Here is a 19,638-nt window from a genome sequence, read left to right on the forward strand (position 1 = left end):
CCGATAGATAGACCGATAGATAGACCAATAGATAGACAGACAGACAGACAGACAGACCGATAGATGGACAGACTGACAGATCGATAGACAGACAGACAGACAGGCAGGCAGACTGATAGATCGATAGACCGATAGACAGACAGACAGACCGACAGACAGACAGACAGACCGATAGACCGATAGATAGACCGATAGATAGACAGATAGACAGACAGACAGACAGACAGACCGATAGATGGACAGACTGACAGACCGATAGACCGATGACAGACAGGCAGACAGACCGACAGACAGACAGACAGACTGATAGACCGATAAAAGAGATAGATAGATAGATAGATAGATAGAAAGATAGATAGATAGACCAACCGACCGACCGACAGACAGACAGACAGATAGACAGACAGACAGACAGACCGATAGATGGACAGACCGACAGACCGATAGACAGACAGACAGACAGACAGACAGACACACACACACACACACATATAGTCCTTGATCCTGGTTTCCTTGTATTGTGGGGGCCAGAAACGCCTGTGGGGGAAGTGGGTGGGGGGTGCAGATCTGGGGGCCTGGGGGGTGGGGGGCTGTGTGTGTGGTCTGAGTGCACACGTGCAAGATGTGTAGAAGAGGAAGCACCTGCTCGCATGAGAGCATTTCCTATCGGGCAGCTTCCTGGTTGTTTGGCCGGGAGTTTTTTGGGCCCTCATCCCAAAGATGAGGTTTCGGGGGTGGGGGAGTAGGGAAGTTTGGGCCTCCGCCGGATCTGCCGTTATCCGTTACTAATTTGGGGGCCTGGAATACATGAGGTCATTGGGGGAAATGAGGGGAGGGTCTCTGGACATCATCCATCTTTTCTGGCGACAACGCTTAAGCTTTTCTCCACATTGGGAAGTTTCAAACGGGTGGACTTCCACTCCCAGAATTCCTCAGTCAGTGTGATTTAAGTTGAATGGACTTCAGCTCCCATAATTTTCAAGCCAGCATCCTTTAAGATGGCCAGACTTCAAATCCTAGAATTCTTAGCCAACAGGCTTTAAAATAAGTGGGCCTCTATTCCCATAATTCCAATAATTAAGATGGGTGGACTTCAACTCCCAGAATTCCTCAGTCAACGTGCTTTAAGATGTCTGGACTTCAAGCCTGAGAATTCCCTAGTGAGCTTTATTTAAGATGGCTGGACTTCAACTCCCAGAATTCCTCAGTCAACGTGCTTTAAGATGGCTGGACTTCAAGCCTGAAAATTCCCTAGTGAGCTTTATTTAAGATGGCTGGACTTCCACTCCCAGAATTCCTTAGTCAACGGGCTTTAAGATGGCTGGACTTCAAGCGTGAGAATTCCCTATTGAGTTTTATTTAAGATGGCTGGACTTCTACTCCCAGAATTCCTTAGTCAACGTGCTTTAAGATGGCTGGACTTCAAGCCTGAGAATTCCCTAGTGAGTTTTATTTAAGATGGGTGGACTTCCACTCCCAGAATTCCTCAGTCAACGGGCTTTAAGATGGCTGGACTTCAAGCCTGAGAATTCCCTAGTGAGTTTTATTTAAGATGGGTGGACTTCAACTCCCAGAATTCCTTAGTCAACGGGCTTTAAGATGGCTGGACTTCAAGCCTGAGGAATTCTCTAGTGAGTTTTATTTAAGATGGGTGGACTTTAACTCCCAGAATTCCTTAGTCAACGGGCTTTAAGATGGCTGGATTTAAAGCCTGAGAATTCCCTAGTGAGTTTTATTTAAGATGGGTGGACTTCAACTCCCAGAATTCCTTAGTCAACGGGCTTTAAGATGGCTGGACTTCAAGCCTGAGAATTCCTTAGTGAGTTTTATTTAAGATGGGTGGACTTCAACTCCCAGAATTCCTTAGTCAACGGGCTTTAAGATGGCTGGACTTCAACTCCCAGAATTCCCCAGTCAGTGTGACTTATGTTGAGTGGACTTCGACTCCCAGGATTCTTAGCTAACATGCTTTAAAATAAGTGAGCCTCTATTCCCATAATTCCCCAGCCAGCCTGCTTTAAGAGGGGTGGACTTCAACTTGCGATTTTCACACGGTTGGGACTAAAACATTTTAAACTTCCACCCTGCAGCCATTGGAAATTTTCCCCGGAACAAGCTCGATTTTTCCCTCAAAGGACAAACAAGCATCGACAAGCCAGCGTGGATTCAGCGTTCAACATTGGTGCCCGAAAAGCAGGAAAGAAAAACTCCCAAAAAGAAAAAGGAGAAAGGCCGAAACTATCCTTAAAACGATTCTTATTTTTCTTAAAATAAGCCCAATCTGATCCAGGCTCTGCATTCCCGCCCAGCAATTTTTAACCAACAATGGTGGTTAGTGGTTGCAGTTTTTTTAATGTTCGTGCCAGTTCGAAGGAGGAACCACCAGTTTCCTTGTCCAGGGAGGGGCCCTGAGGTTTTTTTCCGGTTTTTTTGCATACCCAGCAAAAAAAAAGGGGGGCAGGAAACTCAACCGGTTGGAAATCTGCCCGCCGGCGGTTTTCAAGGAAGCCGAAGCGGCTTTGAAGGCTTCCCAGGCCCAGGAGGGAATGTCGGCAGAAGGGCGCCGTGATTTGATTAAGGTTTATATTGTCTTTTTTACCCTCCAAAGGAAAATAACACTGGTGCGATGGGTTGGGAATGATGGGGTCATAGGTCCTGGGGGAATACCAGAATTGGAAAGGGACTTTGGAGGTCTTCTAGTCCAACCTGTTGCTCAAGCAGGAGACCCTATATTCCAGGGGTGTCCAACCTTGGAAACTTTAAGATTTGAGGATTTCAACTCTTAGAATTCCCTCTGTGGACTTGAACTCCCAGAATTCCCTCAGTGGACTTGAACTCCCAAAATTCCCTCAGTGGACTTGAACTCCCAGAATTCCCTCAGTGGACTTGAACTCCCAGAATTCCCTCAGTGGACTTGAACTCCCAGAATTCCCTCAGTGGACTTGAACTCCCAGAATTCCCTCAGTGGACTTCAATTCCTAGAATTCCCTCAGTGGACTTGAACTCCCAGAATTCCCTCAGTGGACTTGAACTCCCAGAATTCCCTCAGTGGACTAGAACTCCCAGAATTCCCTCAGTGGACTTGAACTCCCAGAATTCCCTCAGTGGACTTGAACTCCCAGAATTCCCTCAGTGGACTTCAATTCCTAGAATTCCCTCAGTGGACTTGAACTCCCAGAATTCCCTCAGTGGACTTGAACTCCCAGAATTCCCTCAGTGGACTTCAATTCCTAGAATTCCCTCAGTGGACTTGAACTCCCAGAATTCCCTCAGTGGACTTGAACTCCCAGAATTCCCTCAGTGGACTTCAATTCCTAGAATTCCCTCAGTGGACTTGAACTCCCAGAATTCCCTCAGTGGACTTGAACTCCCAGAATTCCCTCAGTGGACTTGAACTCCCAGAATTCCCTCAGTGGACTTGAACTCCCAAAATTCCCTCAGTGGACTTGAACTCCCAGAATTCCCTCAGTGGACTTGAACTCCCAAAATTCCCTCAGTGGACTTGAACTCCCAGAATTCCCTCAGTGGACTTGAACTCCCAGAATTCCCTCAGTGGACTTCAATTCCTAGAATTCCCTCAGTGGACTTGAACTCCCAGAATTCCCTCAGTGGACTTGAACTCCCAGAATTCCCTCAGTGGACTTGAACTCCCAGAATTCCCTCAGTGGACTTGAACTCCCAGAATTCCCTCAGTGGACTTCAATTCCTAGAATTCCCTCAGTGGACTTGAACTCCCAGAATTCCCTCAGTGGACTTGAACTCCCAGAATTCCCTCAGTGGACTTGAACTCCCAGAATTCCCTCAGTGGACTTGAACTCCCAGAATTCCCTCAGTGGACTTGAACTCCCAAAATTCCCTCAGTGGACTTGAACTCCCAGAATTCCCTCAGTGGACTTGAACTCCCAGAATTCCCTCAGTGGACTTCAATTCCTAGAATTTCCTCAGTGGACTTGAACTCCCAGAATTCCCTCAGTGGACTTGAACTCCCAGAATTCCCTCAGTGGACTTGAACTCCCAGAATTCCCTCAGTGGACTTCAATTCCTAGAATTCTCTCAATGGAGTTGAACTCCCAGAATTCCCTCAGTGGACTAAAATTCCTAGAATTCCCTCAGTGGACTTCAACTCCCAGAATTCCCTCAGTGGACTTCAATTCCTAGAATTCCCTCAGTGGACTTGAACTCCCAGAATTCCCTCAGTGGACTTCAATTCCTAGAATTCCCTCAGTGGACTTGAACTCCCAGAATTCCCTCAGTGGACTTGAACTCCCAGAATTCCCTCAGTGGACTTCAATTCCTAGAATTCCCTCAGTGGACTTGAACTCCCAGAATTCCCTCAGTGGACTTGAACTCCCAGAATTCCCTCAGTGGACTTCAATTCCTAGAATTCCCTCAGTGGACTTGAACTCCCAGAATTCCCTCAGTGGACTTGAACTCCCAGAATTCCCTCAGTGGACTTGAACTCCCAAAATTCCCTCAGTGGACTTGAACTCCCAGAATTCCCTCAGTGGACTTGAACTCCCAAAATTCCCTCAGTGGACTTGAACTCCCAGAATTCCCTCAGTGGACTTGAACTCCCAGAATTCCTCAGTGGACTTCAATTCCTAGAATTCCCTCAGTGGACTTGAACTCCCAGAATTCCCTCAGTGGACTTGAACTCCCAGAATTCCCTCAGTGGACTTGAACTCCCAGAATTCCCTCAGTGGACTTGAACTCCCAGAATTCCCTCAGTGGACTTCAATTCCTAGAATTCCCTCAGTGGACTTGAACTCCTAGAATTCCCTCAGTGGACTTGAACTCCCAGAATTCCCTCAGTGGACTTGAACTCCCAGAATTCCCTCAGTGGACTTGAACTCCCAGAATTCCCTCAGTGGACTTGAACTCCCAAAATTCCCTCAGTGGACTTGAACTCCCAGAATTCCCTCAGTGGACTTGAACTCCCAGAATTCCCTCAGTGGACTTCAATTCCCTGAATTTCCTCAGTGGACTTGAACTCCCAGAATTCCCTCAGTGGACTTGAACTCCCAGAATTCCCTCAGTGGACTTGAACTCCCAGAATTCCCTCAGTGGACTTCAATTCCTAGAATTCTCTCAATGGAGTTGAACTCCCAGAATTCCCTCAGTGGACTAAAATTCCTAGAATTCCCTCAGTGGACTTCAACTCCCAGAATTCCCTCAGTGGACTTCAATTCCTAGAATTCCCTCAGTGGACTTGAACTCCCAGAATTCCCTCAGTGGACTTGAACTCCCAGAATTCCCTCAGTGGACTTCAATTCCTAGAATTCTGGGAGTTGAAGTCCACGGGTCTTAAAGTGGCTGAGGTTGAACCTAGGCCTATTGTTGATATTGCCCAAAAAAACAGCCTGAAAAATGGCCTGGGTTTTTGGCCATTTTGGGAGCTGTTTTTGAGCCATTTCAGGCTGTTTTCAGCACTTTTGGGACCAAAACAGCCTGAAAATGGCCCCCAAATGGCCTGTTTTTTGCCCATTGTTCAGGGAAAAGGGCCGGAATACGGCCTGGAAAACTGTCTGAAAAAGGCCTCAAAAATGGCCTGATTTTTGGCTGTTTTGTTGGCTGTGTCCAGACCATTTTGGGGGCTGTTTCAAGCTATTTCTTGGTCCGTTTTCAAACTGGTTTTGGGCTGTTTTCAGGCCACTTTTTGGGTCAAAACAGCCTGAAAACAGCCCCAAAAGGCCTGTTTTTTCGCCATGTTTCAGTGCTCCAGCGCCTGCAAAGACCAGCTGGCGACGGTGCACGTGTCCACAGAGAGGGCTCTGTGTGCCATGTCGACCCTCACAGCTCTAACCACTGCACCACACTGCCGGGCGGGCACCACGCCTTAGGTGTGTGCCTGTGAAAACACAGTGCTCCTGCCAAAAGCGATAAGAACAGCCTCTTGGGCGATAAGGCTGGCAATGCGCCATGCGCCGTTCCATGCGCTGCGATGCAGAAGGATGCCAAGCCTTCCCGACAAGGGCCTTCCGGGCACTCTGCACATGCTCCGATTCTGAGCCCCAGGCCCAATCTCAGTCCTCGACGTACGACCACTGTCGAGCCCAGAATCAACAAAAAAAATTATTCAGGGCGTTTTGTCCTGGTTTACAACTATTCTCGCTGCGTTTGTTAAGTGAATCACCTCCACTGTTCAATGAATAACCCTGTCAATGTAATTTACAGTGTCCTCGTATTATAGCCACAATGGGCCCCCAGTGTTTCTGTGGTGAAGTGAGACATTTCTTAAGTCAGTTTTGTTCTGTTTTATGACCTTCCTTGCCACCGTTGTTAAGTGATCAGTGTAGTTGTTAAATGTGTAACTCAGTCATTAAGCAAATCCGGCTCCCCCCCATGGATTTTGCGGGGGCCACTGCAACCGTTGTAAATATGAAGCAGTGGTAAAGCATTTGAATGTAACTCACGTGACCGTGGGGGCTGCTGCAACGGTCATAAGTGTGAAACACGGTCACAAGTCACTTTTTTGGTGCCGTTGTAACTTAGAATGGTCACTAAAATGAAAGTTCAAGGGCTAACTGTAACCAAATAGGAAGGGACCTTGGAGGTCTTCCAGTCCAACCCCCCCCAACCCTTACCCTACACAGGTAGTCCTCAACTTACAACCGTTGCAAAAAAAAGTAAACCAGGGTTGCTTTTCACCCTTTACGACCGCCGCAGCCTCTCTGTGATCAAAAGGAAAATTCCTGGCAACCCGACTCGTATTCACGACGGTCGCTGTGTCCCAGAGGTCACGTGTTCCCCTTTGGCGACCTGCTGACGAACTGGACTCACTTATTGACCGTCTCACTAACTGACCTTCTGGAGGGAAAAAGATCAAAATCTGCTCAAGGTGGGGGAGAAATGGAGGGTCTACCTCCCTCCCTTGCAAAATTGCCCCCCCCTCCCCCAAATCCCGAGGATTTGGAGAAGCGAAAATTCCAGACACACAACTACACATTTACACACAACTCACACCCTGGGCAAGCAGCGGCTTGCTGGGTGATGAAACCCCTGGCGGGCAGGCGGCTGGCACACCCTGCCCTGTCTCAGCCGGGCAAGTCTGCTTGGGTCCCCCCGGGACCCCGCCCCCGCCAGCCGCTCCCTCCACCTTCTCCTTTCTCTAATTACCAGGGTACTTTGCCGGGAGTTGGAGTCCAGTGGGACCCCATTCTTCCCCCATGACATACATTACAAGAAGAGATTGGAGTGCCATCGGTCAGAAATGGTGTAGTATGGCTTGGGTGGGGGTTGGAGTAGATGACCACCGAGGTCCCTTCCGGTTTTGTTATTCTGTTTTTCCTTTCTTTTCTTTTTCTCTCTTTCATTCCTTCCTTCCTCCATCCTTTCCCTTTCTCTCCTTTCTTTCAGAAATGGTGTGGGATCTCCTGCTTGGGAGGGAGGGGGGTTGGACTAGATGACCTACGAGGTCCCTTCCGACTCTGTTCATCTGTAAACTGCAATACTCTTGCAAATTCCCCGCCAAAAGCTGCTTCTTCCCAAAACAGGCACCCTCGGTGTGCAAAAGATTGCACCCTCCACGTCTCTGCCCATGCCAGCTGGGGAGCATGGGTGTTGAAGTCCCACAGATGGGACTCCGGTGGGACCTCCCCACTTTCTTCCCTTGGAAGAAGCCCCCAAATTTCAACGCCCTCCTCTGTCCCTACCCATGCTTCCTCCCCCCCCCCGCGCCCCCTCCCCCGTAGGCTTGGAAGCATGGGCCTTGGAGTTCCCCACCTGTGCGGATTGCAGGTGGGGGCGAGGCGGGGGGGTGGGGAACAGCCTCGTCCCAGGGGCCGCCCTCTCCCCCCTCCCCATGCCCGCCTCCCACCCAAACCACCGGAAGTGGCAGGAATTCCCAGGCTCCACGTGACGCTGTGGAATGCGGTGACGTCACCCCCCCGGTGAGGGGGGTCGGTTTAAAAAAAAAACCAAAGTTGGGGGAAAAAAAAAGTGGAAAGAAAAGAAAAGTTTCTTTGCCGCGTTCGGAGCGGAGAAAGTTTTCTCGGCGCGGGAGGGAAGTTTGGGGGGACGAGGAGACGCCGGGATCAGGTGAGGAGGGGCAGAGGTGTGTGTGTGGGGGGGGGGGGGCTTTAACCTGGTCTATCCAGGGCAGGGTCTGATCGGTGGGGGGCATAAACTACATTGGGGAGGGGCTGTTTTTCTTGGGATCGCCGCCTTGCTGCAACCCTTCTGAGCCCCCCATCCTGAGCCCCCCAGTCTCTTCTGAGCCCCCCAGTCTCTTCTGAGCCCCCCAGTCTATCCTCCCAGCCCTTTCTGAGCCCCCCAGTCTCTTCTGGGCTCCCTTTCTCTCCTTTCGTCTCTATCGTCTTTCTTTTTATAACCACCTCTTTCTTGCCTCTCTCTCTCTCTCCTTTTCTATCTCTCCGACTGTTTATCCATCCCTCCATCCCTCTACCTATCCCACTCCTCCCTTCCTTTTACCATTCAGGTTCAGGTGAAAACGGATTCAAAAGCAGAACTTCCAAAAAATAAGGACGGGGCTGGGGGAATTAAGCCCAGACGTTCCATTCAGCGTCCAATTTTGACTCGATGTGTTTTTCCTCTGCAAACCCACCGCTCCCCCACCCCCCAAAAAATATTCCAGGTTCCCTCAGCATGTCGGGCCCCACCTGGCTGCCCCCAAAGCAAGCGGGGCTCCTGGCCCAGCCCGATGTCCCTGCCTCGGGCACAGCCGCCTGCAATGTCCAGAAGACCTTCGCCTCCGTCCCTGCAGCCCCCAGACCCACCCACCGAACTCCGGAGACCAATGGGGGGATGAGCTCAATGGGGGCCCTCCTGAGACCCCAGATCAGGTGGATGGATGAGCAGATGGATGGGGGCAAAACGGATCAGACAAGATGGACCGGGACAAGGGATGGATATAGACAGAATATGGGTGGGTGGGTGGGTGGAGAGATAGGATGGGTGGATGAAGGATGGGTGGATGGACAGATTGGATGGATGGACAGATTGGATGGATGGACAGATTGGATGGATGGACAGATTGGATGGATGGACAGATCGGATGGATGGATGGATGGACAGATAGGATGGGTGGATGGACAGATAAGATGGATGGACAGATTAGATGGATGGACAGATTGGATGGATGGACAGATTGGATGGATGGATGGATGGACAGATAGGATGGGTGGATGGACAGATAAGATGGATGGACAGATTGGATGGATGGACAGATTGGATGGATGGATGGATGGACAGATAGGATGGGTGGATGGACAGATAAGATGGATGGACAGATCGGATGGATGGACAGATCGGATGGATGGACAGATCGGATGGATGGATGGATGGACAGATCGGATGGTTGGATGGACAGATAAGATGGATGGACAGATTGGATGGATGGACAGATTGGATGGATGGACAGATCGGATGGATGGATGGATGGACAGATCGGATGGATGGATGGATGGACAGATAGGATGGGTGGATGGACAGATAAGATGGATGGACAGATTAGATGGATGGACAGATTGGATGGATGGACAGATTGGATGGATGGACAGATTAGATGGATGGACATATTGGATGGATGGACAGATTGAATGGATGGACAGATTGGATGGATGGACAGATCGGATGGATGGATGGCGGATGGATGTTGCCGGGATGGATGGATGGACAGATCGGATGGATGGATGGATGGACAGATAGGATGGGTGGATGGACAGATAAGATGGATGGACAGATTAGATGGATGGACAGATTGGATGGATGGACAGATTAGATAGGATGGATGGATGGACGACAGATCAATGGACAGATGGATGGATGGACAGATAGATGATGGATGGACAGATAAGATGGATGGACAGATAAGATGGATGGACAGATTAGATGGATGGACAGATTGGATGGATGGACAGATTAAGATGGATGGACAGATTAGATGGATGGACAGATTGGATGGATGGACAGATTAGATGGATGGACAGATTAGATGGATGGACAGATTAGATGGATGGATGGATGAAGATGATGGATGGACAGATTAGATGGATGGACAGATTAGATGGATGGATAGATCGATGATGGACAGATCGGATGACGATGGATGGATGGATGGACAGATAAGATGGATGGACAGATAAGATGGATGGACAGATTGATGGATGGATTGGATGGATGGATGGATGGACAGATAGGATGGGTGGATGGACAGATAAGATGGATGGACAGATCGGATGGATGGACAGATCGGATGGATGGACAGATCGGATGGATGGATGGATGGACAGATCGGATGGTTGGATGGACAGATAAGATGGATGGACAGATTAGATGGATGGACAGATTAGATGGATGGTTGGATGGACAGATAAGATGGATGGACAGATTAGATGGATGGACAGATCGGATGGATGGACAGATCGGATGGATGGACAGATCGGATGGATGGATGGATGGACAGATAGGATGGGTGGACAGATTAGATGGATGGACAGATAAGATGGATGGACAGATTAGATGGATGGACAGATCGGATGGATGATGGATGGACAGATAGGATGGATGGATGGACAGATAGGATGGATGGACAGATAGATGGATGGACAGATTAGGATGGATGGACAGATTGGATGGATGGATGGATGGACAGATAGGATGGGTGGATGGACAGATAAGATGGATGGACAGATTGGATGGATGGACAGATTGGATGGATGGATGGATGGACAGATAGGATGGGTGGATGGACAGATAAGATGGATGGACAGATCGGATGGATGGACAGATCGGATGGATGGACAGATCGGATGGATGGATGGATGGACAGATCGGATGGTTGGATGGACAGATAAGATGGATGGACAGATTGGATGGATGGACAGATTGGATGGATGGACAGATCGGATGGATGGATGGATGGACAGATCGGATGGATGGATGGATGGACAGATAGGATGGGTGGATGGACAGATAAGATGGATGGACAGATTAGATGGATGGACAGATTGGATGGATGGACAGATTGGATGGATGGACAGATTAGATGGATGGACATATTGGATGGATGGACAGATTGAATGGATGGACAGATTGGATGGATGGACAGATCGGATGGATGGATGGATGGACAGATAGGATGGGTGGATGGACAGATAAGATGGATGGACAGATTAGATGGATGGACAGATTGGATGGATGGACAGATTAGATGGATGGATGGACGGACAGATCGAATGGATGGATGGATGGACAGATAGGATGGGTGGATGGACAGATAAGATGGATGGACAGATAAGATGGATGGACAGATTAGATGGATGGACAGATTGGATGGATGGACAGATAAGATGGATGGACAGATTAGATGGATGGACAGATTAGATGGATGGACAGATTAGATGGATGGACAGATTAGATGGATGGATGGATGGACAGATTAGATGGATGGATGGATGGACAGATTAGATGGATGGATGGATGGATGGATGGATGGATGGATTGGATGGATGGACAGATTAGATGGATGGATGGATGGACAGATTGGATGGATGGACAGATGGATGGAGGAGATGGATGGATGGATGGACAGATCGGATGGATGGATGGATGGACATGATGGACAGATATGGATGGGTGGATGGACAGATAGATGGTGGATGATGATGGACAGATTAGATGGATGGACAGATTAGATGGATGGACAGATTGGATGGATGGACAGATCGGATGGATGGACAGATTGGATGGATGGATGGACAGATAAGATGGATGGACAGATTGGATGGATGGACAGATTGGATGGATGGATGGACACAGGATGGATGGATGATGGATGGGTAGATGGAGACAAGATGGATGGATGGATGGATGGACAGATAGGATGGATGGATGGATGGATGGACAGATAGGATGGATGGATGGATGGATGGACAGATTGGATGGATGGACAGATCGGATGGATGGATGGATGGATGGACAGATAGGATGGGTGGATGGACAGATAAGATGGATGGACAGATTAGATGGATGGACAGATTAGATGGATGGACAGATTGGATGGATGGACAGATTGGATGGATGGACAGATCGGATGGATGGATGGATGGACAGATTGGATGGATGGACAGATCGGATGGATGGACAGATAGGATGGGTGGATGGACAGATAAGATGGATGGACAGATTAGATGGATGGACAGATTAGATGGATGGACAGATTGGATGGATGGACAGATTGGATGGATGGACAGATTGGATGGATGGACAGATCGGATGGATGGATGGATGGACAGATAGGATGGGTGGATGGACAGATAAGATGGATGGACAGATTAGATGGATGGACAGATTGGATGGATGGACAGATTAGATGGATGGATGGATGGACAGATCGGATGGATGGATGGATGGACAGATAGGATGGGTGGATGGACAGATAAGATGGATGGACAGATTAGATGGATGGACAGATTAGATGGATGGACAGATTAGATGGATGGACAGATTGGATGGATGGACAGATCGGATGGATGGACAGATTGGATGGATGGATGGACAGATAAGATGGATGGACAGATTGGATGGATGGATGGACACAGGATGGATGGATGATGGATGGGTAGATGGAGACAAGATGGATGGATGGATGGATGGACAGATAGGATGGATGGATGGATGGATGGAGACAGAAGATAGATGGTTGGATGAATGGAGACAAGAAGGATGGATGATGGATGGATGGAGACAGAAGATGGATGGACAGATGATGGATGTATGATGCATGGATGAAGATGGGTGGAGGGATGGGTGGAGCCAGATCTCTGAATAGGAATCATACCTGCATTCTAAAATGGCAACATGTCCTCTGACTACATTTCCCAGCAGACCTTGCTCCTGGGCAGGCCGGCCGCCTGACAAGTCTGGGAGTTCTAGATCCCAACACCTAGAGAACCCAGCTTCATTCCTTCTGCCCTTTCCCGAGTATGAATCTCTGCCCTTCTTCTTCCTCCGCCCCAGGCCCCACTTTCCATCCCCAGGATTCTCCTGCGGACTCCCCCTACTCCTCCGTAAGTGAGCGAGGGTCTCGGGGATCCTGGGATAGCGCTACACCTCCCAGCTACACCCTGCAGGTAAGGAGGCCCCGGGATTGACCCCACCTGGCTGAAGGGGGAGGAAGGCTTAGAGTGGTCTGGCGGGGAGGCAGCCCAGCGGAGATACCATGCTGAGCTGCTATCTTTCCCTCAACCTGGCGCCCTCTGGAGAACGCAGCTGCTGGGAGCCTTGCCGGCACCTACCGTGTTTCCCTGAAAAATAAGACCTTGTCTTATATTTTTTTGCCACTAAAAAAAAGGCACCAGGTCTTATTTTCGGGGACGCCATCCACGGACTAACCTCACTTGCACGCGTCGTCACCGGCCTTCTTCCGGAAGTCCTTCTTCTGTGGCCAGCAAGGCTTTCCAGGCCTCTGCAGCCGATAACTCTGGATCGATCCGGAGCTTTGTTATCAGCTACAGAGGCCACTAGGAAAGCCTTGCCAGCCTTGCCGGTGGCTGAAGAAATGGGCCGGCAAGGCGGGTGTCAGGGTGTGCGAGGCCTGGCTACAACTGTCCAAAGGTAAGTAGTAGGGCACCTTCATCCACCACCACCCATCCCCACACTAGCTTAATTTTTACCCTGGAGTGGGTGGGAATCTTCATTAGGGCTTATTTTGGGTGCACGGGTAAAAAAAAAAAAGTCAAGCTAGGACTTACTTTCAGGGTAGGTTTTATTTTTGGGGAAACAGGATAGTGCAATTCTGAGAGTTGTGGTTCCCAGGATTGTTCTAGGCACGGGCAAGGATCCCGGGAGCCGCATTTTCCACAGGGAAAAAGGTGAAACTGCTAAAAACACTGGCGCCCTTCTGCCAAAACAGGGCAGGCCGAGATCCAACAGGCACAGCCCTCGGGAGCGGGGCAAAGGCGGGGAGTCACCCCATTCCAGAAGCCCAGATCGGATCGGGCGTGGTTAAAATGGCTTCCTCAATCAGAGAGACATCCTGATCCCACTCCCCCCCAAAAAACTATATTTTCCACCAGGAGGGAGAATCGCCGGAGCAGGCGCGTGGCCTTCACCCCACCAACCTCGATGTCCAGATAGATTCGCTTACCAGCATGTTGGCTGACATGGAGGGCACCCAGCAACGCCCGGAGCGAACGAGCCGTGAGGAAGCTGAGGGATGGGAGGACGAGATGGGGATGGGGGGGCGGTGCCTGGGGGGTTGTCCCCCCCAAAAAAATTCTTTACTTGGGACCCTGATTGTTTTACCCGTTTTTTTGCAGAACACGGAATCTGCACCGTATCCACCTCTGCAGCCTGGTACTCCCAAACCCAGCCCGGCTTCGGCTACTTACAAGCCCACCCTCTCGGGCGGCTTTGTGGCCCCCAAGCCGGATGCCAAGACCCTGCCTTACGGAGGCCCACCAGGCTCTGGATCCCCTTACCCAGCCACCCCAGTGCTTCCCTGCCAGTACGGCTCACCCGGCTTGGGGGATGTCTACGGATACCACCGTGCCCCGTTGGCACCCAAGCCGTACCCCCAGCCAATGCCCGCCTCATACGCCACGGCGTCCTCCTCAGCTGGGCCCCCCTTCAATGTCCAGGTGAAGGTGGCCAAACCGGTGCTGGGCTACAACCAGCCCAGGCGCAGGGCCGAGCCGGCGTATGGGCCCCCGTCCCCGCAACTAGGATATGGAGGGAAACCTCCCCCGCAATATGCCACCGAACCGGGGTCCCGTCCGCGCCCCCATGAGGCCGAGCCTTGGTACCCAGAGCCTCCCTCCTATGGCCAGCAACTGGGCGAGGGGAATTCTATGCCGGCCCTGCAGGGCAGGGAAGGTTGGCACCGGCGGGGCAGTTCCAGTCTGGATTGGTGAAAGCTGGGAAGGACGAGTTGACGGTGCCTCCGGTTCCTGCTGGCATTGGGGGGCTGAGGTTCCCCCATCAGGTAATTCTAGCTGCTGGGGATAATGGGGAAGGGGAAGGCTGGGTAGGGGTCTTTCTGGGGAAGGGGGCTTCCATCCAGGAATGGAATGCAGGAGGGAAAGAATGAATGCTAGAGAAATTCAGCTTGTGTATGAGAATGAGGCTGAGGACAACTCCTCCTCAACAGTTCCCAGAGTCTATGTTTTGTGCGGCAAGTCAAGGTAGTTCTTGACATACTGAGCCCAACATTTCCATTGTCAAGCAAGATGCTTGTTAAATGAGTTTTGCCCCTTTGACAACCTTCCTCGCTGCCGTTCTTATGTGGATCCCTGCTGTTGTTAAGTGAGTCGCTCGGTTGTTAAGCAAATCTGGCTTCCCCATTGGCTTGGCTCATTGGAAGCTTGGAAAAGGGGGATCCCGCGACCCCCGGAAGCCCAACCTGTCGTAAATACAAGTCCGTTGCCAAGCGCCTGAATGTTGATCACATGCCCATGGGATGCTGCCATGGTCGTAAGTGCGAAAAACAGTCATAAGTCACTGTTTTGGGGGGGGCATTGTAATTTTGAGTGGTTACTAAACGGTTGGAAGTTACCTGTATAGGAGGCCCAGTGGCTTAAATTCCTGAGGAATTTGTTGGTGGCAAACCGGATTGCACTTGGCCCATGCTCAGGAGCCGTGCCTGCATCCTCATTTAACCCGGCGTGTTGGGGGGATGTTTCATGCTTCTCAGTTGCCCAGCTTAGTGACCGCCATTCTCCCAGTCTCCCCTCTCTTTCCCGCAGCTTCCCTTGTGCCGCCCAGAAGAGGAGCTGGACCGTCTGACCAAGAAATTGATGTACGACCTGAACAATCCTCCCACCGCGGAATATTTTGGTGGGTTTCTCGGAGCCTTTAAAAATTTAGCGATTGAAAACCAAAAAAACCCCCCAAAGTTCGTCTTTTTTTTAACGGAGCCTCTAGGTGCAAGAGCAGTCTATCTCGAAATGCTATCGCTGGACGGAATAGCCACGCGGGAAGCTCCCCTTGGCTTGTTTTCAGGGGAAACTTGGATCTTTTCGACTCAACATTGGGGGTTTTTTTTGGTGGGGGGGTAACAGGTCTGGCCTGCTACCGGTTTGCAATTGAGCATCGTAGTTCTGTCTCCTTGACCTTTGCAGGCCGCTGCGCTCAGTGCGGGGAAAACGTGGTAGGCGACGGGACGGGCTGCGTGGCCATGGACCAGGTCTTCCACGTCGAGTGCTTCACCTGTGCTACCTGCCGGTGCCGCCTGCGGGGACAGCCGTTCTACGCCATTGACCGCCGGTCGTACTGTGAATCCTGCTATATTGTGAGTTGATGGGGGCGGGGTGTTCAAAAAAAATCCTCATTTTGTTTTTTTTTTTTCAAACTTAGCCTCTTGTTTTAAGACGGGTGGACTTCAACTCCCAGAATTCCCCCTGCCAAGCAGGGGAATTCTGGGAGTTTTTGAAGTCCACCGGTCTTCATACAAAGTTTGCAAAACGTGGCTCTAATTTCTGGGAGTTGGGCTCCCCTGGTGTCGACATGTGAAAACGCGGCTTCCTGTTCATGAAATGTATCAGAACAGAGCTGGGAGGGACTTTGGAGGTCTTCTAGTCCAACCCCGTGCTTCTCTAGTAGAGCAGGGTGGTTTTTTTAGGCGGCTCGAGCAAGCGATCCAAGCCGCAGGCACCCAAAGGCCTGCAGAATCCTGCCGTCTGCCAACTCAGCCATTGCTTTAACTCGCAGAGGCTTGAACCCAGGGATAAAAACAATGGCAAGAGAGTGGAAGGAGGGTTCTTTTATAATTTTATATTTTATTTTTAAAAATCCGATTTTCTGACTGAAACCGACCCCCTCCCGGCCCAGGTGACCTTGGAGAAATGTTCCATGTGCTCCAAGTCCATCATGGATCGGATCCTGCGGGCCATGGGCAAAGCTTACCACCCCCAGTGCTTCACCTGTGTGGTTTGCCACCGCTGCCTTGATGGGATCCCCTTCACCGTGGACGCCACCAGCCAGATCCACTGCATTGAAGATTTCCACCGGTGAGATTTGGGGGGGAAGCGTGTGTATGTGTGTGTGTATATATATATATATATATTCCTTTGGGGTTATCTTTTAGGATCCCCAAAGAGATCCTTGGATTCAAAGACCGTAGCACGACTCTCGTCCTCCGTGCCGCGGTTGTAGGGAGGCAGTACCACAAGTCCCATCCTCCCCAGCTAGCAAGGCGGGAGAAGCGGGCGACCCCGATGCCCCCAAGATCTCAGAAAAAGGGCAGGATGGACAACAATCCCGATTCCTGCGCCCTCCCTCTAGAAAATTCGACCCCCGGTGTCCGGTGTGTGCTGTACTACAAGTCCCATCCTCCCCAACCAGCAAGGCGGGAGAAGCGGGGGACCCCGAGGCCCCAAAATCTCAGGAAGAGGACAGGGCTCAACATCACGTCTCTTTTCTGATTCCCGCCCTCTTCTGCCCCCCTTCTAGGAAATTCGCCCCCGATGCTCTGTGTGCGGTGAAGCCATCATGCCCGAACCAGGTCAGGAGGAGACGGTGCGCATCGTGGCCCTGGATCGCAGCTTCCACATCAACTGCTACAAGTGCGAGGTGAGCCGCGACGGGGCGGGGGGAGGCGGGCAGGGAGGCTGCTGTCGGGACCCCGTGAGCATGGGCAGAGTGGGCCCCCAGGTGGACGATGGGCGGAGCTGGACTTGTGGGTGTGCTATGCGACGGAGGTTGTTAAGGAAAGGCATTTGCGTGGGACGGGTGGAAGGCCGCCTAATAAAGTAGGGGGTTGGACTAGATGACCTCTAAGGTCCCTTCCAGCCCTGGGATTCTAGGATGTCTCTCTCTGTCTGCCTGCCTGCCTGCCTATCATCTCTCCCTCTCTCTTTATCTATATCTAACTATATCTATCCATTCATCTATCCATCCATCCTTATCTCTCTCAGTCTGTCTGTCTATCCATCTAACCATCTCTTTTCTCTCTCTTTCCCATGCATTATATCTGTCATCTATCTCTGTCCATCTATTTATATCACACATCTGTCTCTCCGTCTCTCCATCCATCTCTCCAGCTGTCTCTATATCCATCTGTCATCTGTGTTTATCACCTATATGTCTATCCATGTATCCACCTATCATCTCTCACCCTCTCTCCCTACCTACCTACCTATCTTTAGATATCTATTCTAATTACCTATATCTAACTATATCTTATATCTATCTATCAATCCTCCTTCTAGATCTATTTATTCTATCTATCTAATCTATCTTTGTTTCTGTCTGTCTTCTATTTAATCTATCTATCTATATATATCTATTTATTCTACTTACCTTTATCTTATCTTTGTCTGTCTCTCTTCTATTTAATCTATATCCATCTATCATTATCTCTGTCTATCCACCTAACCAAGTCTATTGTCTAGTTATGCATTATATATATGCATCATCTATATCTACCTATCTATCCATCCATCCATCTATCCCTGCATTATCATATCATCTATGTATCCATCTATCTATATCACACATCTGTCAGTTTAGCCATCTCTCCATCTTCCCATCCTCCTATCTAGCTATCTCTCGCCGGTCACTCTATCCATCTATATTTACCTATATCTATCCATCCATCCATCCTTTCTTTCTTTTTCTCTTTTATCTCTTTTTTCTTTCTTTCTCTTATCTCTTTTCTTCCTTCCTCTCTTCTTTGTTTCTTTCTTTCTTTCTTTCTTTCTTTCTTTCTTTCTTTCTTTCTTTCTTTCTTTCTTTCTTTCTTTCTTTCTTTCTTTCTTTCTTTTATCCTTCCTTCCTTCCTTCTTTCCTTTCCTTTCCTTTCCTTTCCTTCCTTTCGCTTTTCAAGCAAAAAATTGGACCACTGCTTGTCTGGGGTGGCATATATTAAGGTCTCCTATCCTGGACCAGGGGCTGGACTAGACAACCTCCGAGGATCCTTTCAATCCCTGACATTCTGTGACTTCGGGATGGAGGGATCCTTTTGGGAGCACCCCTAACAGTCGCACCCTGTTTTCCTTTTCCTCTTCCCCCCACCCCCGCTTCCCCTCTCCAGGAGTGTGGCCGCCTCCTCTCTTCCGAAGGGGAGGGCCGCGGCTGCTACCCGCTGGACGGCCATATTCTCTGTAAGAACTGCAGCGCCCGCCGGATCCAGGATCTCTCCTCCGATATCACCACTGACTGCTGATGGGAGTGGGGGGCGGCTTCGTGGGCTGCTCGACTTTGCACCCCGTTTCCTGAGTGCAAACAGCTGGTTGCTGTATTGCACGGTGGGCCCAAGATGGCGCCTTGAAGAGGGGTGGACTTCAACTCCCAGAATTCCCAGACAGCTTGGCTAGCTGGGGAATTCTGGGAGTTGAAGTCCACCCCCTCTTCAAGGCACCATCTTGGGCCCACGCCGCTCTAAATTGCTTCCCCCCGTTATTTCATTAACTTCCCAATTTGGGGGAGGGTGTAGAAAGCTCCCCAGCTCCGCAAGGACTCCGCCAAATAGATTTCCGTCCATTCTTCAGTCTTGTCCCAGCTGCCACAGGCTACAAATCCCATCATCCTGAGAGCTGCTCTGTGTTTCAAGGGTGGAACTTCCTCTGTCCCCTGAATATCTTTGAATGGACTCCCGTACCCATAAGCCTGGGAGACTCCCCTTACTCATAAGCTGGTCTTATCTGGATAAATTTGGGGCTGGGGGCGATTTCCCCTCTT

The 19,638-nt window shown here is 50.2% G+C and overlaps 1 protein-coding gene across 1 annotated transcript; it reads left to right on the forward strand.

Annotated features, from left to right (window-relative positions):
• Positions 1-7,758: 7,758 nt before the first annotated feature.
• LOC113451343 (thyroid receptor-interacting protein 6-like) lies at positions 7,759-19,229 on the forward strand. The gene is given in 12 exon segments (XM_087916452.1): positions 7,759-8,037; positions 8,594-8,801; positions 12,944-13,091; positions 14,037-14,144; positions 14,146-14,160; positions 14,280-14,796; positions 14,799-14,944; positions 15,705-15,795; positions 16,080-16,249; positions 16,789-16,989; positions 17,410-17,529; positions 18,992-19,229. Coding segments are annotated over 11 exon segments (1,845 nt in total). The 5' UTR covers positions 7,759-8,037; positions 8,594-8,604; the 3' UTR covers positions 19,124-19,229.
• Positions 19,230-19,638: the final 409 nt, after the last annotated feature.

This window comes from Pseudonaja textilis, chromosome Z, assembly GCF_049901715.1.
Source record: "Pseudonaja textilis isolate UNSWEBS1 chromosome Z, rPseTex1.2, whole genome shotgun sequence".
Taxonomy (NCBI): Eukaryota; Metazoa; Chordata; class Lepidosauria; order Squamata; family Elapidae; genus Pseudonaja; species Pseudonaja textilis.